Source organism: Ochotona curzoniae, unplaced genomic scaffold (assembly GCF_017591425.1).
Source record: "Ochotona curzoniae isolate NIBS_2020 unplaced genomic scaffold, NIBS_Ocur_1.0 scaffold_4505, whole genome shotgun sequence".
NCBI lineage: Eukaryota > Metazoa > Chordata > Mammalia > Lagomorpha > Ochotonidae > Ochotona > Ochotona curzoniae.
The window spans coordinates 2,000,906-2,021,768 of record NW_024467118.1 but is presented as its reverse complement, the minus strand read 5'-3'; the positions used below and the strand labels follow the sequence as shown (position 1 = coordinate 2,021,768).

The window sequence follows — 20,863 nt, the reverse complement described above, 5'->3', positions numbered from 1 at the left end:
GTGTGTGCCCTGCTCTGTGTGTGTGCCCTGCTCTGTGTGTGTGCCCTGCTCTGTGTGTGTGTGCCCTGCTCTGTGTGTCTGCCCTGCTCTGTGTGTGTGTGCCCTGCTCTGTGTGTGTGCCCTGCTCTGTGTGTCTGCCCTGCTCTGTGTGTGTGCCCTGCTCTGTGTGTGTGCCCTGCTCTGTGTGTGTGTGCCCTGCTCTGTGTGTGTCTGCCCTGCTCTGTGTGTGTGTGTGTGCCCTGCTCTGTGTGTGTGTGTGTGCCCTGCTCTGTGTGTGTGCCCTGCTCTGTGTGTGTGCCCTGCTCTGTGTGTCTGCCCTGCTCTGTGTGTGTGCCCTGCTCTGTGTGTGTGCCCTGCTCTGTGTGTGTGTGCCCTGCTCTGTGTGTGTGTGCCCTGCTCTGTGTGTCTGCCCTGCTCTGTGTGTGTGTGCCCTACTCTGTGTGTGTGTGCCCTGCTCTGTGTGTCTGTCCTGCTCTGTGTGTGTGCCCTGATCTGTGTGTGTGTGCCCTGCTCTGTGTGTGTGCCCTGCTCTGTGTGTGTGTGCCCTGCTCTGTGTGTGTGTGCCCTGCTCTGTGTGTGTGCCCTGCTCTGTGTGTGTGTGCCCTGCTCTGTGTGTGTGCCTTGCTCTGTGTGTGTGCCCTGCTCTGTGTGTGTGTGCCCTGCTCTGTGTGTGTGTGCCCTGCTCTGTGTGTGTGTGCCCTGCTCTGTGTGTGTGTGCCCTGCTCTGTGTGTGTGTGCCCTGCTCTGTGTGTGTGCCCTGCTCTGTGTGTGTGTGCCCTGATCTGTGTGTGTGTGCCCTGCTCTGTGTGTGTGTGCCCTGCTCTGTGTGTGTGCCCTGCTCTGTGTGTGTGCCCTGCTCTGTGTGTCTGCCCTGCTCTGTGTGTGTCTGCCCTGCTCTGTGTGTGTGCCCTGCTCTGTGTGTGTGTGCCCTGCTCTGTGTGTGTGCCTTGCTCTGTGTGTGTGCCCTGCTCTGTGTGTGTGTGCCCTGCTCTGTGTGTGTGTGCCCTGCTCTGTGTGTGTGTGCCCTGCTCTGTGTGTGTGCCCTGCTCTGTGTGTGTGTGCCCTGCTCTGTGTGTGTGCCTTGCTCTGTGTGTGTGCCCTGCTCTGTGTGTGTGCCCTGCTCTGTGTGTGTGCCCTGCTCTCTGTGTGTCTGCCCTGCTCTGTGTGTGTGCCCTGCTCTGTGTGTGTGTGTGCCCTGCTCTGTGTGTGTCTGCCCTGCTCTGTGTGTGTGTGTGTGCCCTGCTCTGTGTGTGTGTGTGTGCCCTGCTCTGTGTGTGTGCCCTGCTCTGTGTGTGTGCCCTGCTCTGTGTGTCTGCCCTGCTCTGTGTGTGTGCCCTGCTCTGTGTGTGTGCCTTGCTCTGTGTGTGTGCCCTGCTCTGTGTGTGTGTGCCCTGCTCTGTGTGTGTGTGCCCTGCTCTGTGTGTGTGTGCCCTGCTCTGTGTGTGTGCCCTGCTCTGTGTGTGTGTGCCCTGCTCTGTGTGTGTGCCCTGCTCTGTGTGTGTGTGCCCTGCTCTGTGTGTGTGCCCTGCTCTGTGTGTGTGTGCCCTGCTCTGTGTGTCTGCCCTGCTCTGTGTGTCTGTGCCCTGCTCTGTGTGTGTGTGTCCTGCTCTGTGTGTCTGCCCTGCTCTGTGTGTGTGCCCTGCTCTGTGTGTGTGTGCCCTGCTCTGTGTGTCTGCCCTGCTCTGTGTGTGTGCCCTGCTCTGTGTGTGTGTCTGCCCTGCTCTGTGTGTCTGCCTTGAAAAGTCACTCCCTCAGTGTGTGCCATTCATTACCCAGAGGGGTCCTGAGCCCCCAGGCCTCTGTCCACCTCTCCCCTTGGGCCATGCTGGGTCATCTTGTGCAAGTTGCTCCTCTGCTTTCCCGGCTCCAGGGACTGTTTTATGCCTGGGAGCACATCAGTTCTGTTTCTGAATGATTCAACACCCTCAGCTTCCCCAGGGGAGCCAAGTCCTGGTCTGTGTGTAGGTAAGGGCAGGCTCAGAGCTTCCCTGTGAGTGACTGCAGACCCATGGATCCCCAGGGACCCCTACAGTGGCTGGAGGCCGGAGAACTGCTGCTGGAAGGTAGATTCCTTCTGGACTCACTTGCCCATAGCTGCCTGAGAAAGTGCGAGAAACCCTTGACTTGCGCCTTGCATGTGAAGCTCTGTCAGTAGCACTGGGGCAGGACAGCCCGGGCCGTGATTGGAGACCCAGGGAGCGCCGGGTGTGCGGAAGGCAGTGCGGCCCCTGCTCAGTAGTTACAGAGCATTTCCTGGCGGCAACTGGCAGAGCACGACACCAGCTGGGGTGGGCAAGCCCCGGCTCTGTGGCTGCCTGGGGCACAGGGAGCCCTGCCCGCTCACCTCTGGAGGCTTCTGCAGGAGTCTCTGGAAACCACATCCTCGCCGACAGCCCCTGCCCTGGCAGCCTGTTGTCTCCAGTCCCTATCTCACACACACCCTGTGCACCCACAGACACACCCGGGGAGAGGCTAAACCCAGCTGTGTGAAAGCTTGTGGTGAAAGCCAGGCCGGTGACTGTTGGGCGAGGACAGCATTTTCCAGCCCCAGGGCAGTGGTGCGGGAGGCCCAGGCGTGCTGCAGGCGCTAGCAGGCCATGCTTAGGTCAGAGCTTCCTGCTGACAGGGAACTGTGCCCAGTAGGAAACCTGGAAGTGGAGCGGAACGTGAGGTGCTCCCCTCCAGGTCCTGGGGCCTCGATGTTCTTTCTGTCGTGCTGCTGTCCGTGGGGTGGCCGAGCTGGGCCAGTGGAGTGGAAGGTAGTACTTCCTGACCAAAGGAAAGGTGGCCAGCAGAGTGGAGGGAAGCTGCCAAGAGGCGCTGGGGCCAGGCCTGTGGGCGCCCGACGTGTGCCTGGGGGAGGCGGCTGAACAGACGGCCAGCACCTGCCGCACTGTGGCCGCGAGGAGGGAGGGGGCCCGTGGGGAGGCAGCCAGCGCTGTGGGAAGCGTGTTACGGAATAACCGCAGCTGTCTCCCATGTGACCCCCAGGTTCTGACAGCCCTGCAGAAGGACAGCCGGGACATGGAGAAGGGCAGCCCAGCCCTCAGGCACTGAGGCCATGAGAGCCAACCTCCACATGCACCTGTGCAGCTTCGTGCGGACACCTGGCGGCGGCGAACAGGGGTCCTTTGCATTGCACTCCTAACAGGGAGTTGGCCTTAAAAACAAACCAACAGAACTCTTAATGCCAGGGTTAGCCTTAAGCAGCTCAGTGGACCGACGCCCGGGCATTGCCATGGCCAGCCACTGCGTTTCCGCATGGGTTGAAGACGGCAGCAGGTGACTCGCCCTCTCTGTCAGCGGAAGTGAATTAAATCGTAATGCTGTCTGTCAAGTGCCAGGAGGTACATTACCATCTGTCTTAGCCAGGGTGCCCGAGGAGACGTGTGGTTGACGCGTGTTGGCGTAGGGAAGAGGGGGATCGCTGCTGGAGCGTCCGAATGGACGGCTTGTAGTTCAAGCCCGTCCAGCAAGGACTGCCTTCCCGGGCCCGGGGCTATCCTGGGCCAGTGGTGGCCGCGTGCTCGCGGCTCCAGGAGCTGAGCTCACCTGCGTGGTGCCCTGTTACCACGTTGCCTTGATGCCATTCCCCACTGGAGGCTGGAGATCCACACGTCAGCCCCGGGGGGACCTGCTCGGCCGAGGGGAAGGAACACGGGGCCTGCCCCTCACCACTGCTGGTTCCCGTGGCGGCGGGGGTGCAGCGCAGCTCTGGCAGCTGTGGGGGCCTGTGGGGAAGGCGGGAATGTCCCTCCGTGCCTCTGTCCCCTGGGTGGCCAGGCCAGTGATTCCTCGCTCACGTGTTGGGCTTCCAAATCCGAGCTGCCCCAGGGCTGCACAGGAGGAGCGGCAAGTGGTGCGGGGCTGATTGCCCGTGGCTGACTGCTCCTGAGGCTTGTGTCCGTGGGACAGGGACAGGGGTCTATTCCTGCTGTGGCCAGTTGTCCCTGTTCGCTTGGCAATATTCTTGGGCAGCTTTTTCTCGGCTTGTGCTGAGAGCTCCGTGTTCTGACTGTGGTCACCCCAGTTCATGGGAACGGATGGCTTGTGCCCAGGATGGTCTGCAGGACAGACTGGCATTGCAGAAGCAGGCATCTCTGGGAGTGCCAGCAGGCCATGCCAGAGGGCAGTTGGCCGTGGGGGTGGGGCTGTCCCTCTATGCGCCCTGCACCCTGAGGCCTCTCTTGGCCATCCTCCATCTCCTGGTGCCTGCATGTGGTGGACAGCTGTCCTTGCCCTGCCCAGCCCTTGGACACCCTGCACTCCCTGACACTCTGGGAGTCCTGTCACCACCACCCCACCCCTCTGCCCCACGAATTTCCCAGGGATCGTGTGGGCACCTTGGAGTCAGCCTCCAGATCCACCATCCCTGACGGCTGAGGGAGCCTGGCCACGGGCAGCCAGCCAGCGAGCCCTGGCGATTGCTACTGGCTGCTGTACTTCCTTTTATCTGCGATGCGGCATTCTGTTCTAGACAGATGTATATATTTTCTTACTGAACATAGACGCTCCTCACAGCACCCAGAGGCCACCAGCCAGCGGCCTGGGACCACTTGCTCACCGGAGGGCTGCAGGCAACCGGCTTGTGCTCAAACCCTGCCCTCTGCGCTTCTGTCCAGCTGAGGGCACGTCCTTGGAGGACACCCACGGCAGTTATGATGGCTGGCAGGACCCAGTGCGGCCTGGCACACTTGGCTCACTGCCCTGCCTGTTGAGTGGGCGGTGTATGGGACACTCCCTGCCGGGGCCAGAGGTGCAGGAGCCGCCGGGGGGCTGTGAGGTGCAGGCTGGGGCTCCCTGGTGCACTCCCCATCCGTGTGCCCTCGGCAGGTCTGTCCTTGCTCCCCGCACCCTGCCTGCCACCAGCCTCGCGTGGCAGTGTCACTCCTTGACAGGCTGGTTTTCCTTTGGGACCGTCTGTAGTTGCTGACAGAGGACTCGGGAACACTCGCTACTTACCATGTTTTAATTGCCTGTACAGTTCACACCTGTAATTGTATTTAGTAAAGTGTATCAAAAGTAGGACTTTTTGAATTGTAAATATGTGGTTTTATTAAATAAAAGTCATGTAAATTGTTCCTTGGTGTTCTCTGGGCAGTCTGTCACCTCGAAGCTCAGGGAAGGTGTGACTTCAGGGCACAGTTGAGTGTTGTCAAGTCAGAATCTACTTCCTGGGCTTGATGCACACAGTGGCGTGGCTGAATCACAGACACCCTTTCCCAGCCATGCTGTGCCCCTCACCTGCCCACCCCAGCTGTGCCGGCCACTGGGCCAAGGGCTTTTAGCATATACTTAGCCACTTCTGGCAAGCCTGTGAACTGGATCCCAGGGTCTGCTACCCTAGTGGCCAACAGGGGCTCCCCAAGGAGGAACAGACAGTACTGCCCAGAGAGGTGGCTGTGCCAGGAGGTCTGTGAGGCCACGTGGAACCAGGCAGAGCAAGTGCCCATGTGCTAGGGGATGTCTGAGGGCTGGGGTGGCCCTCTCCCGTCTCCTGCAGGCGTCTGAGGGCTGGGGTGGCCCTCTCCCGTCTCCTGCAGGCGTCTGAGGGCTGGGGTGGCCCTCTCCCGTCTCCTGCAGGCGTCTGAGGGCTGGGGTGGCCCTCTCCCGTCTCCTGCAGGCGTCTGAGGGCTGGGGTGGCCCTCTCCCGTCTCCTGCAGGCGTCTGAGGGCTGGGGTGGCCCTCTCCCGTCTCCTGCAGGCGTCTGAGGGCTGGGGTGGCCCTCTCCCGTCTCCTGCAGGCGTCTGAGGGCTGGGGTGGCCCTCTCCCGTCTCCTGCAGGCGTCTGAGGGCTGGGGTGGCCCTCTCCCGTCTCCTGCAGGCGTCTGAGGGCTGGGGTGGCCCTCTCCCGTCTCCTGCAGGCGTCTGAGGGCTGGGGTGGCCCTCTCCCGTCTCCTGCAGGCGTCTGAGGGCTGGGGTGGCCCTCTCCCGTCTCCTGCAGGCGTCTGAGGGCTGGGGTGGCCCTCTCCCGTCTCCTGCAGGCGTCTGAGGGCTGGGGTGGCCCTCTCCCGTCTCCTGCAGGTGTCTGAGGGAGGGGGTGGCCCTCTCCCGTCTCCTGCAGGCGTCTGAGGGCTGGGGTCGGGGAGGTGTGTGCGTGCTGTGCTGCAGTCGCCCTGCTCTTGACAACCCCTAAGGGGAGGTGACAGCCTACAGGGCCAACAGCTGACCAGAGCCTGACTGTGTGGTCATGTGTGCTGGCCAGTGGCTGCAGTGCAGGACTGAGTGCTGGCTATATGTGGGGCTGTATAAGCACCATAGAGAGCCTTGGATTCCCATTGTATCAGCTGACCCTGGCTGCTGGCAGCACCTGCAGATTCCAGCCTCAGGCCTCTGCTTGGAGATGGTCTTGGGGCCCTTGGGAGCCTCACCCACTGGCTCTCACCTCAGCTTCAGGGCAAGGTCTGGGGTACGGCCTGGGTCCCCTGTATGCAGACAGCACCTGCTGGGAACAGCGGCTCCCTAGGAAGGATGCGAACTGGTGGCCAAGCTGGAAGAAGGCTGTCCTTAACCCTGTGTGGGGAAATGTGGATGAGATGGCTGACACCTGCTCCCAGAGCGCCCTGGAAGACACAGGGCCTCTCCTGTGCATGGAGCCACGACAACTTCCCGGAATGCTCCTGCCATGGGCCAGATGTTACAACCCAGGGAATTGTGTGTGACCTTGGAGGCCTGGCGGTACACCATGTCCTGGCCCTGCTGTGGAGCTTCAGGGGCAGCTGGTGGCTGGAGGTTACACATGGGGCCCTGTTCAGGGGCTCAGTGACCCCAGAGCTTCCAGGGAAGGGTGCCCTATGCCTGGAACATCAGCAGCCGCACAGAGACATCGTTCCTGTGCCCTGGACAGGCGGGCTGTCAGCATCTTCTCCCAAGCCCAAACCCAGGATTCTGCCATGAGACACTCAGCGGTGCGTGTTCTGATCTCTTCCTGGAGTCCACAGACACCTCAAAGGTGAAGTACTGGGCCGGCTGGCTCCCCACCAGTGCGCCCAGCAAGCAGCAGATGGCGTGAGTGCCTCTGCCACCCACAGGGGAGACCACAGGAAGTTCTAGGTGCCTGGCTTCAGCTTGGCCCGTCCCTGTCTGTCGTAGCCAGGTGGGGAATGACCCAACAGGTGGAATTCCTTTCTTGCCTTTGCCCTCATTCTGCACTGCCTTTCAAATACATAAATCTTCATAAAGGCATCTCGGGCCTAGGTGACAGCAGACAACTGGGTCACCGTTTCCTTGGTGTTTGCACTGTGGGTGGGGATTGCGAAGGGAACGCTGGCCAACTTGCCTAGGATTCCAAGGAGCTATGCTTTGCGGAACAAAACGGTGTCAGCAGATAGGGTTGGGCAAGTGTAGGGCCCAGTGGGTGCATCAGGGTGCCCCTTCTTGGCCCTGGCTCCAGCTCCCTGCTGACACACACACTGGGCGCAAGCAGGGATGGGCCCTGTCATCTCCATGGAGCCATGCAAGTCATCTCACTCTTGCTCTCCAACTCCCTCCGTTCCCACAACATAAAGCTACTGTCACAACTGACCAGTCGCCGGCACAGGGCGCAGTCTGCACTGTCTCCTGACTCCCAGGTGTGACAGTGAGGGGCTGCCCTGGACCCTCATCTGCATATCTCAGCTCCAAGTCAGTGACCAGTATTGGGGTGTGGCACCCCCTAGCTTGGGCAGTGTCTGGGTTCTGAGTCCCTGCCCTGTTCCCCTTCCAGCTTCCTGATGGCACACAGGTGGGCACAAGGACTTGTGTCATTGCCGCCCACTGGGAAAGCCTGGCAGGCCTGGCTGTGATGGCCCTTTCGGGAGTGACCTGGACGTGAGTCCTTTCCAGCCCGTCCCTTCCCCCGGCCGCCTGCACCGGATGAAGGCAGTGTGCATGTGAACTGTATGTGTTTTTCACATCAGCTCCAGGAAGAAGACAGTTTACATCTGTTACTAACGTGAAGCCTCACGCAGAGCACGAGGGCTGGGTGTCTGGGCTGGCGTGCAGCGTCCCATGAACAGGCTGGTGCTGAAAAGCTAGGGGACAGATGCAAAGCAAACACAAACTGCGCTGTGCCGGGGCCGCCTGCGGTGTCGGGCTCAGGAGGGGAGGAAGGCCCTGGCCTCCCGGATCTTCTGCTTGACGCCCTTGCAGGACAGGAGCAGCCCCGCGTGGTGACGCTTGAGTGCCTCCAGGCGCTGTGTGAGGGCCGCCGTCCTGTCCACCTTGTCCTCCAAGTCCCGCAGCAACGCGTCCTTGCCCAGCAGGCCGCACCTCTGGTTCAGCTTGACGTTGTCCACCCGCAGGCTGTCACGGGCCTGCTTGGTCTTGGTCAGGAGGTCCCTGCCCTGGGCCACCTGTGCCTCGAGCTCCAGCAGCTGCGCCTTCTTGCAGGCGTTCTCGGCGTCAGTGAAGTGCAGCTTCTCCTTCACGTGGCTGAGCACCTGCACGTGCTGGGTCACCTTGTGCTGCAGCTTCAGCAGCTCCTCGTTGCGCTCCTCCACCTTCTCGTTGAAGGTCTGGTTCTCGATCTTGAGCTGCTCGAAGTCGATGAGCAGCAGGCCCTCGGCCAGGCTCTCCTGGGCGCGCATGCGTGTCTCGAAGTGCAGCAGGCTCTGGCGCAGCTGCACGTTCTCCAGGCGCACAGCGCTCATCTCCCGCTCCTTGCGCTCCTCCAGCGCCTGGATCTGCTCCACCTCCCGCAGCGCTGCCTGGCGCCCGCCCCGCAGGCGCCAGCTGCCCATGGCCTGCAGCACCACCTGCTTTTTGAGCGCCTGGAAGCGACGCCACTCCTTGTCCACGCGGGCCAGCTTCTCCTGGCCCTGCAGCTTCAGCTGCTCCAGCTCCTGGTGGTACCACTCCAGGTCGTCCGCCTCCTGCTTGCGCAGCTCCTCCAGCACGGCCAGGTGTCGCAGGTACGCCTGCTCCTTCTCGGCCGCCTCGGCCGCCTGGGCCGCGGCCCGCTCGGGCGCCTCGGCCGCGTCCAGCCCCTTCTTCTTGCGCAGCGCCTCCACGATCTTGTGCTGCAGGTACATGTTGTAGCGCTGGTAGCGGCCGCGCTCCACCAGCAGCGTGTGGTACTGCTCCAGCAGCTCGCTGCGCAGCTGGCGCTCCTGCAGCTGCTGCACCTCCGCCGACCACTCGTAGTCCTCGTAGTGGTAGTCGGGCGGCTCGGCCGGCTGGCTGCTGCGCTTCCGCGCCTCCCTGCTGCCCGGCTGCGGCGCCTCCGGCCCCTTCCTCTCCTCCTGCTCGTCCTCCTCGCCCGCCGCCTCCGCCTGCTCCTCCGGGATGTCCCTCTCGGCCGGCGGGGCTGCGGCTGCCTCGCTGACCGTGGACAGCCTCACGGAGGCCCGGGACGGGGCTCTCCTGTCCTTCTCCCGCGTCTCCTCGTCCTCTTCCTCTCCTTCTTCCTCCTCCTCCTCTTTCTCCTCTTCGTCCTCCTTCTCGGCCTCCTCGGCCTCCTCGGGTTCCCCGGGCCGGGCATCCGATACCCGCTTGGCCACGGACAGCCTGCCCGGCCCCCGGGGCTCCCCCTCACCTAGGGCCTCGGTGATCTCCGGCCCTTCCGGGGCTTCGGCCTGCTCGTCCGCGGCGGCACCTTGCTCCGAAGCCTCGGCCTCCTCTTCGGCCTGCTTCTCCTCATCCTTCGCCTTCTCTTCCTCCGTCTCCGGCCCCGGCTCCGGCTCTGGCCCCGGCTCCGGCCCCGGCTCCGGCTCTGGCCCCGGCTCCGCAGTTTCAGCCGAAGTCTGGGGACCAGAGCCGGCCTCGATGTCGGACGGACGCGAGGCCAGGCCTCCCTCCTCTCCGTCTTCCTCCATGGTGCTCACCCGGCGCTCGGAGCCGCCGTCCATCTCCGACCCACGGGGCCGGGTCGGCGGACCTCGGCAACTGGCTGTTAGGTTTCCCGGGGCAACCAAGGGCGCGCGCGGTGGGCCCGGCGATTGGCCAGGCGCTGGCTTGGCGCCCCGCCCACTCCTTCCCGCCTCCCGCAAGGCGCCGACCAATCGGGAGCCGCCGACGGAGAGACGGACGTCATGGATTGGAAGCGAACGCAGGCTCGCGCCGCGAGGGGCGTGGCGCTCCCGCCTCGCCTCTCACCGCCTGGCCCGGGGCGGGGCGTCGGGGAGGCGCCGCGAGGCGACGGCGGCCGGCGCGCAGGCGCGGAGCGGCGGCCCGGCCCTCCCGCCCCGCCCCGCCCCGCCCCGCCCGGCCGCGCGGGGCGCCTGCGCGGTGCGGCGGGGCGCCGGCTGTGGCGACGGCGGCGGCGGCCGGGCCGGGCCCGGGGGACGCCTGGTGCTGAGGCGGACCGTCCGGCGGGCTGGCTCCGGCGGCGCCTGGGCAGGGGCGGCCGCGGTGGCGGCGGGGGGCGGCGGCGGCTCGGGGGCGGCGGGCCCGGCGCTGACGGCTGGGGGCGCGGCGGGCGGCGAGCGGGCGAAGATGGCGGAGCTTGGTAAGAAGTACTGCGTGTACTGCCTGGCCGAGGTGAGCCCGCTGCGCTTCCGCTGCACCGAGTGCCAGGACATCGAGCTGTGCCCCGAGTGCTTCTCGGCCGGCGCCGAAATCGGCCACCACCGCCGCTACCACGGCTACCAGCTGGTGGACGGCGGGCGCTTCACGCTCTGGGGACCCGAGGCCGAGGGCGGCTGGACCAGCCGGGAGGAGCAGCTGCTGCTGGACGCCATCGAGCAGTTCGGCTTCGGAAACTGGGTGAGCCAGGGCCCCGGCCCGCCCCGGCCCGCGGTCCGCGAGGCGGCGTCGGACGGGCACCCTCCAGGGCCAGCCCGGTGGGGGATGCTCGCGGCCCGCGGGTGGGCGTGACCGGGGCTCCCCAGGCCCGAAGGCACCCAGGTCACGCAGAGCTGCCTCGGCAGGTGTGTCCCGGGTGTGCACCCAGCCCGTGGGACCTCAGCGCTGCTGGCAGCCGGGGAGCCCCGAGGAAGGCGTGGGTGTGCCAGCTCCAGGGTCTGCAGTGAGCAGGTGCCTCGCGGGGCGTGGATGGCGAACCCGGAGCCGGTGCCGGAAGTCCCGCTGATTGCCTTGCAGGCAGAGCCAAGGTGACGGTGAGGGAGCCGTGGGACTCAGCCCTGCCAGCCCTCGGGGAGGCAGGCCCGTCACCCCGGCCTCTTGGACTGGGCAGACGTCCCCGCTCCACTGCGGTCCCTCCGGCCAACCCCTGCTGCCCCGGGACCGCACTGGGACCACACTGCAGCAGCCCCTGGCTTCAGGGCGATCCCATGAGTGCTGGCCTGTGGTCTCCCGCGGGGTCACGTTCTCCCTCCAGGCCTGGTGACCCATGACCGCGCATCCCTAGCAGCACCTCCGGGACCTCCCTCTCCCAATGTCCTTCTCACAGCTCTTAGCTCCACAGTAGTGGCTGGCCTGGTGCTGCTGGATGCCAGGTGCCGCGCCTCCGGGCCCGTGCGAGCCGCCGGCTTGGACCAGCCAGTCTGACTGCAGCCTCTGGGGGCCCTGCAGGGACGGCCTGGGGAGCCAAGCCTGCATGGTGCCGTGGAAGAAATCCGGGCTGCAGGGCAAGGCTTCTCCAGTGTGTACGCCAGTCACCGGGCAGCGTGTCCGAGGGCAGGTGGATGGGGCAGGCCCTGGGGCCGCACTGTGGCTGTTGTGCCCTTGTGGACTGGCTGCCTGACCCCTCTGGGCAGTGTCTGTCCTCAGCCGAAGCTCTGCAGCTTGAGACATGGCTCTCTGGCAGACGCTGGAGTGCACACGTCAGTGGCTCCCAGGGCCGGACCACCTGCAGGCCCTGTGGGCAGCTGAGGCCCGGGGGCCTCTGTGATACTCAGAGTGGCAGCTGTGGTTCAGGATCCCCAGGCTGTGTGGGCCCTCCGTACGTGGCATGAGTGCATCCAGTTGTGTGGCTAGAGCGTGGCCTGATGGGCATGCACGAGGTGCGGGCAGGGGAGGTCAGTGACTTGCTTTCTGCAGGTGTGGCCACGCATCAGAGCTGCCCCTGGCAGGACTTGGGCTGCAGACAGGAAAGAGCACCCGTGGGTGGACAGGGCTCAGCCCGGCCGGGGCTCTCTGGGCTCCTCGCTTCACGGGCCCAGCACCTCCCTGGGGTGCTCGGGTGCACCGCAGAAAGCAGGAAGTCCCCACTGAAAACCTTCCCCTCAGGATAACAGCAGATCCCCCAGAGACAGGAACATGGGAAGTTCAGGGTCACCAGCCCATGCTTTCGTCTGCCCACTCCACCAGGACTGGTACCTGCGGCCCACAGGGCTGGCCTCTGGGCTGCAGCCCTACCAGGATCCTGCCTGCTCCCCCTCTGCTGTATGCCCTTGGTGGCTGGGCCATGTGTCACTGAGGGAGTGTCCTCAGGGCCACTGTGCTGCTGCCTGCTCCCCCTCGGCATGGGCACACATGGCATCTCCCTGCTGGACACGCCATGGCTCTCTGTCTTCTGGGCACGTAACAGGCAGAGCTGCAGGATCCGAGTTGAGGCTTGGCCCCCAAGAAGCCTGCGGTGTGTGTTGCTCAGGTCATCCGAGAACGTGTGGGCACCCTAGGTTTCCCATCTGACAAGGAAGCATGTGGCCAGGCACCCTGTGTCCAGGAAGGACGGCCACACAGCTGCCAGGAGTGCCCGGCCTTGGTCCAGGCGTGCCCGTAATGGCACAGTGTGGCTGTGTCCCTGGTCTCTCTGTGTCACCCCAGGCAGGCTGGTGTGCCAGCCCCTGCCTTGTCAGGTGCCCAGGAATGCCAGCCAGAAGGCCTTGTCATCTGGATCTGAGTGTGAGCCAAAGTGGCAGCAGTGACTTTTCCTGGGAGGTGACAGCAGGACTGATTGGGAGGGCAGGAGCCCATGTGTGTGGTTGGCGTGCAAAGCTGGCAGTGCCAGGAACTCCCCGAAGACCTGTGGTGGCGAGGGCTGGACAGGGCATGCCAGGACCCTGCCTGGTCCCCTGCCTGCCCTGTCATGTGGCCAGAGTTTTATTTCTGTCATTTAGAGCGAAAACTCCTTCCTCTGACTCATTGCCCAGGTGCCCACAGCGACTAAGGCTTGGGAGAGCCAGGTCTCCTGCGTGGTCAGCAGAACCCATCGTGGGCATCTCGCCACTGCCCCGCACCCGCCATGGTCTGCACCAGTGGGAAACTTCTGTCCACAGCTGGGGCTGGGACTCCGCCTTAACCGCTGGCCAGGAACCCACCCCAAGCAGAGCCCATCTCTTTGTAATCCCACTGGGCCTGGAGCTCTGCCCACAGGCGCCCTCCCTCGCTGAGGATGACCCGGGGTGGCATGGAGGGCTGCAGTGCAGTTCCCTGGGGCAGGTGGGAGCAGTGGTGCAGGAGTGCCACTGGTGCATGAAGCCCCTGCAGTTTGTCAGGGTCAGTGTAGGCATGAGGCCCCCGGCCCAGCCACGTTCTGTCAGTGCGACCATGTGACAGGTTCCCTGCCAGACTGCCAGAGTGACATAGCGCTGGCAGGCCTGGTATGGCTTGCTCTGATGAGGTCCTGACCCGTGACTAGGAACCACAGGAGCTCTTGAGTCCTGTGGATGGAGAGGCCATGCCAGGCAGGCAGCAGCCGAGGCCAGGGCGTGGCCACTGACGGAGCCATGGGTGACCAGCACTGGGCCCTGAGGGCTTCGAGCCGCAGCACTGCTGTCACCTCCAGCGCCCCAGAATCCAGACCAGGAGATGGCGGCACAGAGGGGTTAAGTAACTTTTTCATGGTAGAGCCAGGGCCAGGGCCAGAGCAAGAAGCCTGACCTGGCATCTGCCTGGGTAGGAGCAGGGGGCGTTTTGTTCTGGAACTTCCCAGAGGAGCAGGCAGGAGTTGGGACCGATCTCCTGGCACATCTCAGGTGGGGCAGGTGACAGCAGGTCTGGGGTTGACGGGGTCTGGGGAGCTTGCCGTGTGCACACGGCTGAAGCAGTCCCTCCTCCCAGCTGCGACTAGGGTCGGGGCAGCTGTTCAAGACAGGGCTGAGCTCACCCCAGGCTCCCATCCCATACAGCCCCTTCCTTCCCCCCAGGGCTGCTGAGAACAGAGAACAGCAGCCCCCTCCCCACCGACCTCTCTCTGCTGTTTGCCTGGCACGCCGAGGCCAGAGACGGGTGGTGACGGTGGCACAGCGTGGCCCTGGCTCTTGTCCCGTAGGGGCCCCAGTGCTTCCTGAAGTGTGGCTCTAGGGAGCAGGATGGGTCTAGACTCCAGCCTGCAGGTTCCCCCAGCTGCAGCCTTCATTCCATCCCGCCCTCCAGGCACACGCACGAGGCCCCAAGACTGGAGGGCTGGGGCGCATGTCCCCCTGGAAGGCTGAGACTGGGGTTGGGGACAAAGCCGTGGACACCTCCCCACAGGTGGCTGATGGCCGGGATGGGCCAGCTGCTTCCTCCTGGGGGCGCCGAACCTGTTCCCCAGCCACATGAGGGCTGTTCAGACTGCCCAGTGAGGCCCACGGGCGGCTGGGAAATGAACGAGCAGTCGGCAGTGAGTCTGAAGTGGCTTTAGCGGTCGGCGCTGAGGAAGAGGCCTCTTGGCAGAAGGAAAAGATGAGGGGGTTGTACGGTTTCCTCCCGTTAAGGGGCTGGCCGTTCAGGGGTTCCCTTCTCGGGGCCCTGGTGAATGCGTCAGCCGCTGTGGCAAGCTCTCAGCTTGTTCTCGAGCAGCCGGTGCGGGGACAGACTGGCCTGCCCACGGCGGGTCCCCTGTGTCACCGGCCTTGTCTGGAGGCTCGCTCTCCTCTGGGTCCTGGGACACTCAGCCAGGACTTCCCGCTGCAGAAATAAGAACAGAGTAAGGCCTGAAGCAGGCCCGGCCCTGGCTCAGCCTCCGGCTCAGCCGTGACCTTGGCCCCCCGTGCCCTGTGTCCCGTGCGGCTGAGGCCGAGGGCCCAGGCTCCCGGTGCCGGCGCCACAGCCTGGGCTCACCCGGCGCCATGTGTTGCAGGAGGACATGGCTGCGCACGTGGGCGCGTCCCGGACCCCGCAGGAGGTGATGGAGCACTACGTGAGCATGTACATCCACGGCAACCTGGGCAAGGCCTGCATCCCCGACACCATCCCCAACCGCGTGACGGACCACACGTGCCCGAGCGGAGGCCCGCTCTCGCCCAGCCTCACCACGCCGCTGCCCCCGCTGGACATCTCCGTGGCCGAGCAGCAGCAGCTGGGCTACATGCCGCTGCGCGACGACTACGAGATCGAGTACGACCAGGACGCCGAGACGCTCATCAGCGGGCTGTCGGTCAACTACGACGACGACGACGTGGAGATCGAGCTGAAGCGCGCGCACGTGGACATGTACGTGCGCAAGCTCAGGGAGCGGCAGCGGCGCAAGAACATCGCCCGCGACTACAACCTGGTGCCCGCCTTCCTGGGCAGGGAGAGGAAGGAGAAGGAGAAGGCGCTGAGGCGCAAGGTCAGCAAGGAGGAGAAGGAGCTGCGGCTCAAGCTGCGGCCGCTCTACCAGTTCATGTCCTGCAAGGAGTTCGACGACCTGTTCGAGAACATGCACAAGGAGAAGGTGCTGCGGGCCAAGATCCGCGAGCTGCAGCGCTACCGGCGCAACGGCATCACCAAGATGGAGGAGTCGGCCGAGTACGAGGCGGCGCGGCACAAGCGGGAGAAGCGGAAGGAGAACAAGAGCCTGGCGGGCTCCAAGCGGGGCAAGGAGGACGGCAAGGACGGCGAGTTCGCGGCCATTGAGAACCTGCCGGGCTTCGAGCTGCTGTCAGACCGCGAGAAGCTGCTGTGCAGCTCGCTCAACCTCAGCCCCGCACGCTACGTGACCGTCAAGACCATCATCATCAGGGACCACCTGCAGAAGCGCCAGGGCATCCCCTCCAAGAGCCGCCTGCCCAGCTACCTGGACAAGGTCCTCAAGAAAAGGATTTTGAACTTCCTCACAGAGAGCGGTTGGATATCCAGGGACACCGCCTGAAGCTGCCCTCCTGACGCAGGCCCTGGGTCCCAGGGAATAGTGTAAGACTGGCACATTGCCTTTTACTTGGTGAGTTTTCTTCCCTTTGGGTACAAAGACTGCTGCACTATGGGTAACAGGAGCCCAGCGTTCCTGCTGGACAGCGAGCCACTAGCTCTGTTGGTGCCACAAGCTTTCCTTGGGTGTGGTGCCCGCAGGGTCCCTCTGCCCGAGTGCGGTGCTGGGCACAAGCACTTTACAGGGAGGCGGCCGCAGCTGAGGAGAGCACAGGAGCACATTTCCGCGGGAGCCTGCTGGACACAGCAGCCGCCAGCTTCCATCTGACTGTTGGCCACACTCGTGTGTGGCCCTGCTCCTGTACACACAAGGCATGGCAGTAGGGGGCGCAGGGGGCGCCAGCACCGCCCACCCGCTCTGTCTCCGGCTGTTGAATGCAAGGCTGGGAGCTCCAGGTCCGGGCACCAGCTGCCTCGGGTCCCGCAGCTCGCAGCACTGCAAGCGGGGCACTGCCTGGCCAGCTCAGCTTCCAGCTCATACCGGCTTTATGCTTACAGGCCAGCACCCCACTCCCCTCCTCCGTCCCGAGTACGCCCGCTGGGCCCCTGCCCTGCCTGCCCACGCCTGCCCTGGTTCCTGTCAGAGGATGTGCACGGTACCTCCCGTCTGCAACTCGAGGCAGTCATTTGTCTTCCGGCCCCTCTGGGCCCCTGCCCCACAGCCTGTGGCGAGCCCTGCTGGCCCTCCCGCACCGGGGCACCCCAGGCCTCCTGCTCCCGAGCTTCTCCCTTGGGTTCAGCAGCCTGGGGGCAAACATACACCTCAACTCCAAGGACAACTTGGGTACGGTGCCTTTCCCTTCCTTACACCCTGTCCCCCAGGGGCAACTCTCAGCATTAAATAAAAACATTAAAGAGGTCTTGGACACGGGTGTAGCTGTCAGTGACGCTGCATGCTGGCATCACATGGTTCAGAACCGTGATACCAGGAACATGCCAGGCAGGGATGGAGGTGGCACCTAGCTCGTAGTTCTCAGTGTGGGGTTCCTGGACAGTTTGGTGTGACTGGGGACCCCCCAGCACTGCCGGCCCCTTGGTTCTTGGGTGGAAGTTTTGGGGTGGGGCCCACAGACCTGAGCACCAGGGGTCCCCTTCACTGGCTGCTGCAGCATAGGCTGGGTGGTGGGGCCCTGGCACAGGTGGGCCTGGCTGTGTGTGTTGGTGTGACATGAAAAACTGATTTGGCTTGACTGTTTGCACACCACAATGAATGTATCATTAATTTATGTTCTGTACTGACAAGTTCAAGGGTAAGCGTGAAAGAATGGGTAGTCCTAGGCTATCCGCTGGCTGCCAGCTCGGGACTCCTGGTCTTCCACTTCATGGTCCTGGCAAACACACAGCACTGGGTAGACCACATGGTTCCTTCTGCTTTCCCAACTCGCGCCCTGTGGTGGCTGACATCCCAAGAATATGTGGACACTGAGGTGCTGGCAAGCGTTTTTATTCCCCTTTTACACATTAAAGGAGTTGAGAATAAAGTGTCGGTGCTTGCTTCTTCCCGCCGGAGTCCTCAGGCCCCACATCTTAGAGCAGTGGGGAGCTGGGGTCTGGGGCCTCTTCACGCAGCTCCTCCCCAGGCAGGCAGTGCATGGGCAGCCAGACCTGGCCCCCTGGCCCCCACTACTTACAGGAGGTCTACTGTAGCTGGTGCTGTGGCCGCCTCAGCCCTTGCCTGGGGGCCCAGCTTGCCGCCACACACAAGGAGAGTACGGTTGCCGAGCATGGTGACACAGGCGGGGCTGGGGGAAGGTGTGACTGAAGCTGGGATGGGCTGCCCGTGGAGACCCCAAATCCAGATGTTCAAACTTCCTGGGAAACACACGCCCTGCACATGCCTTGTGCCACCTGCCACAGAGATACAGGAGGCAGTGGAGGGAATGCAGGTGGGGTGCCCTCAGTTGAGGCAGCGATGACCCTGCCACTGGGACAGAGGCGGCAGCCCAGCCTGCTGCCTCCAGGCCTGGGGCGAGCTGCTGGGCTAGCTGGAAGAACAGTGTGAACAGTGGGCCGCAGTGCACCTTGCATGCTGTACCTCACAGGGTGAACCAATGAAGCCCAGCTGCCAGACACCACCTGCCACTGCCAGAGCAAGGCCATTTTGCCTTGACCCAGAGCTGATCGCTCATCCTTCTGAAGACCCAGGTTCGCCAAGGGGCCAGGTCCAACAGCTCCAGAGCCCATGTCCAAGGGCCCAATGGCCACTGTTGCTACAGCTCGGCGTGCCTGGGGCTTTGAGGTCATGTATCTCCCTGGACCAGCAGAGCCTGTGCTGGCAGAGCTGCTGGCTCTGCTATGGTCAGCTGTCCTGTGTCGGAGGCCCTGAGGCTTCCAGGCCAGGAAGAAACCACATCCCTGGGCTCCCAGCACCCCAGGCACATGGCCTCGGCTCTTGAGGCCACCTGACCAGATGGAACCACTCCTACAATCCGATGAGCAGAACAGGAATTCTGGCAAACTCGACAATGGGCAAAACCAGGGTGTGAGAATGGGCAAGGGACACTGCTGGCCTGGGGCTTAGCCTCCCCAGGGCCCCGTGACCGCGCAGTGACGAACGCAGGAGCGGCGCCACGCAGAGAGCGGACACGCGGACGGTGCGGCCAGGGTCCACAGCGAGCTCCTGAGCCCTTTTATTGGGGCTGTCTGGTCTGAGCAGCTACAGCTGGATCCCACCAGCCCTCACCTAGTGAGCAGATGCGGGGCCCCAAGTCCATGAACAGCCCGGCTGCTCCACTGGCTTCGTCTCCAGCAGGGCCAAAGTCACTGAAGCTTTCCAGCCGGGGTGGGGAAGGTCAGGTGCATCCACGGGCGGGACCAGACGGCCCAGGCTTCAGTGGGCTCAGAATCCGGGTGCGGCTACGCCTCCTTCACCACCCCCACCAGGGCGGGCCGTAAGGTGCGCCCATGAAGCTTGTAGCCCACCTTGCTCACCAGTGCCACCGTGCCCGCCTCTTTACCCTCCACCGGCGTGTGGAACAAGGCCTCGTGCTCATAAGGGTCGAACTTGGCCCCCACGGGGTCGAGCCGCAGCAGGCCGTGCTTGGCGAACACTTTCTGAATCTGGACCTCGGTCATGACCAGCCCCTCGTACAGGCTCTTGAGGTGTGGGTTGTCGTCCCGCACCTCCTCCCGCGGGACGCTCTGCGTGGCCTTCTCCAGGATGTCGGCCACCTCCAGCAGGTCCTTGCAGAAGCCCTGGATGCCTGTGTGGAGGGAGAGCAGTGTGCCCCAGGCTGCCTGCGCGGGCACGGGCTGGCACTGTGGACCGAGAGCAGAGCCGGGAGCACAGGTGGCAGGGAGAGTGCTTCATGACCCCGAGGACGCAGTCACAGCCACACGGTGCAGCACTGGGACAGTGACCCGCCAGGGCTCAGGACCGGCGCCCATATACACAGGGGAGGGTAGTGACGGTGCCAGCTCCTAGCCACCTGCGCCCAGGGCCTGCTAGCCACACTGACCGTATAACTTGGCCTCCTCCACCAACTTCTGGCTCCTCTGCCTCAAGTTCTCTGTGTCGGCCAGTGCGCGCTTGTACTTCTCCTGCAGACAGAGGGAGTAGAGGGGCTGGGAGTCACAGGGGGCTGGGAGCTCAGCCAGCCAGGCTGTAGCGGGGCTGCGTCGCCCCGGCCAAGCCTCCCCCGCGTGCATCCCCCTTCCTGTGCCCACGGCTCGAGCCTGGGATCTCAGAGGAGCACGGACACGGGGCAGAGCGGAGACCTGGAGCCTGTTTCCTGTGGTGGCCGCCTGCCCAGTTCCCCGAGCCTGGGACTCCGACCACTGCAGTTCTACCACCCGGGGCACGCTCACCTGCCCTGCCCCTTGAGGCACCTGTTTGTTCATCTTTCAGCAGGGCTCTTCCCCACCCCCACGCCTTCGCAAGGCCAGCAGGGCAGCCCGGGCCTCACCGTGGTCTCCCTCAGCTGCTCCTCCAGCCTGACTTTCTCCTCCCGCAGGCTCTTCTCGGCCGCCGCCGGCTCGCCCTTGGACTCCCCAGGCCCCGCGTCCTCCTCCAGGCTCGGGCCGCTGTTCTTCTGCCTGGCAGCCGTGCACAGCAGCCGGGGCGACGACCTGCGGCACAGCTCGTCAGGGTCGGGGGGCCCAAGCTGACGGTGGCGCAACCAAGACCACCTGCCCGCAACGCGCGGGGGTCCTCCCGGCTGCTGCAACCCAACGCAGCCCACGCCCGGACCGGCCACGGGCCCCGCTCGGCGCAGCGCACCCGCTCCTCCTCCCGCACATGGCAGAGCCTGGCCGCTCGCCCGCTGCCCACCCCGCGGACCACGATGCCGACGCGGGGAGCGCGGCGGTCACTTCTGGCTGTCAACCTCACCGCGGCCGCCGAGGGGGGACCCGGGCCCCCGGCCCAGCCGCGCAGCCAGCGCGAGCCCCGCCGCTCGTTCGGCCTCCGACTCGGCAGCAGGGCAGAGAACTCGCGGCCGGGCGGGGACAGTCCTGGGGGCCGGCCCCCGCGGCCCCGTCCCTCCGCCCCGCGGCCCGGCCGGACCTCGCACCCCGATGCCGCCTCGGGACTCGCTCTGCCCGGAGCCTGAGGCTGGCCCGGGAAAGGCCACCCGGAGCAGAGGCGGCGCTGAGGAGCCGCACTCCCTCCCCGGGCCAGGAAAACCCGGCGCCCCTCACCTGAGGGACAACGCCAAAGCCGGCAGACCGCGCCGCGCCAGCCTCACACACCGGGCCGCCATGACCGCCACTGCCCGTGCCGAGACTGCGTAGGCACTGGGCCTGCGCGCGGACGCTGGCCCGACTTCCCCGCCCCGCCACTTCTTGTCAGCCAATCGCACTCCGCTGGTTCTGTGATGGACAGACAAGATCACCAATACGGGCAGAGCATGGTGGGCGGGCCCTGAGGCCTCCGGGAGCTCCCGAAGGTGAGGAGGTGAAAGGTAAAGGAAGTCGAGGAAGAGGGAGAG

At 64.5% G+C, this 20,863-nt stretch overlaps 4 protein-coding genes across 9 annotated transcripts in view; 2 read left to right on the top strand and 2 right to left on the bottom strand.

The window, feature by feature from the left end:
- TBC1D14 (TBC1 domain family member 14) overlaps positions 1–5,081 on the top strand; it is an 88,476-nt gene extending 83,395 nt beyond the window's left edge. For all 5 annotated transcript variants that reach the window (XM_040966386.1, XM_040966388.1, XM_040966384.1 and 2 more), the window contains exon 14: positions 2,992–5,081. In XM_040966386.1, coding sequence (XP_040822320.1) covers positions 2,992–3,057 — 66 coding nt within the window. In that variant the 3' untranslated portion in view covers positions 3,058–5,081. The remainder of the gene's footprint in view (positions 1–2,991) is intronic.
- Positions 5,082–8,074: 2,993 nt separating this feature from the next.
- CCDC96 (coiled-coil domain containing 96) lies at positions 8,075–9,826 on the bottom strand. Its single transcript, XM_040966310.1, has one exon. The coding sequence runs from the start codon at positions 9,824–9,826 to the stop codon at positions 8,075–8,077; it is 1,752 nt and encodes a 583-aa protein (XP_040822244.1).
- Positions 9,827–10,307: 481 nt separating this feature from the next.
- On the top strand, positions 10,308–17,416 carry TADA2B (transcriptional adaptor 2B). 2 transcript variants are annotated; one of them, XM_040965894.1, is made up of 2 exons: positions 10,308–10,682; positions 14,887–17,416. In XM_040965894.1, exons 1-2 carry the CDS (start codon positions 10,413–10,415, stop codon positions 15,877–15,879), a joined length of 1,263 nt encoding a protein of 420 aa, XP_040821828.1. In that variant the 5' UTR covers positions 10,308–10,412; the 3' UTR covers positions 15,880–17,416. The 2 variants fall into 2 exon arrangements, with proteins under 2 accessions (XP_040821828.1, XP_040821829.1); XM_040965895.1 differs by having other exon boundaries at positions 10,401–10,457.
- A 1,120-nt stretch (positions 17,417–18,536) lies between these two features.
- Positions 18,537–20,648, bottom strand: GRPEL1 (GrpE like 1, mitochondrial). Its single transcript, XM_040965896.1, has 4 exons — positions 20,574–20,648; positions 19,841–20,003; positions 19,394–19,475; positions 18,537–19,138 (listed from the first exon to the last, which is right to left on the bottom strand). The coding sequence occupies exons 1-4, from the start codon at positions 20,633–20,635 to the stop codon at positions 18,792–18,794; spliced, it is 654 nt and encodes a 217-aa protein (XP_040821830.1). The 5' UTR covers positions 20,636–20,648; the 3' UTR covers positions 18,537–18,791.
- Positions 20,649–20,863: the final 215 nt, after the last annotated feature.

Coding starts and splice junctions, on each gene's coding strand:
- GRPEL1 (XM_040965896.1), bottom strand. CDS start 20,635: ATGGCGGCCCGGTGTGTGAGGCTGGCGCGGCGCGGTCTGCCGGCTTTG. Junction 19,476..19,840: donor AGCAGCTGAGGGAGACCACG/GTGAGGCCCGGG, acceptor CTCTGTCTGCAG/GAGAAGTACAAGCGCGCACT. Junction 19,139..19,393: donor GGAGGAGGCCAAGTTATACG/GTCAGTGTGGCT, acceptor CCCTCCACACAG/GCATCCAGGGCTTCTGCAAG.
- CCDC96 (XM_040966310.1), bottom strand. CDS start 9,826: ATGGACGGCGGCTCCGAGCGCCGGGTGAGCACCATGGAGGAAGACGGA.
- TADA2B (XM_040965894.1), top strand. CDS start 10,413: ATGGCGGAGCTTGGTAAGAAGTACTGCGTGTACTGCCTGGCCGAGGTG. Junction 10,683..14,886: donor AGTTCGGCTTCGGAAACTGG/GTGAGCCAGGGC, acceptor CATGTGTTGCAG/GAGGACATGGCTGCGCACGT.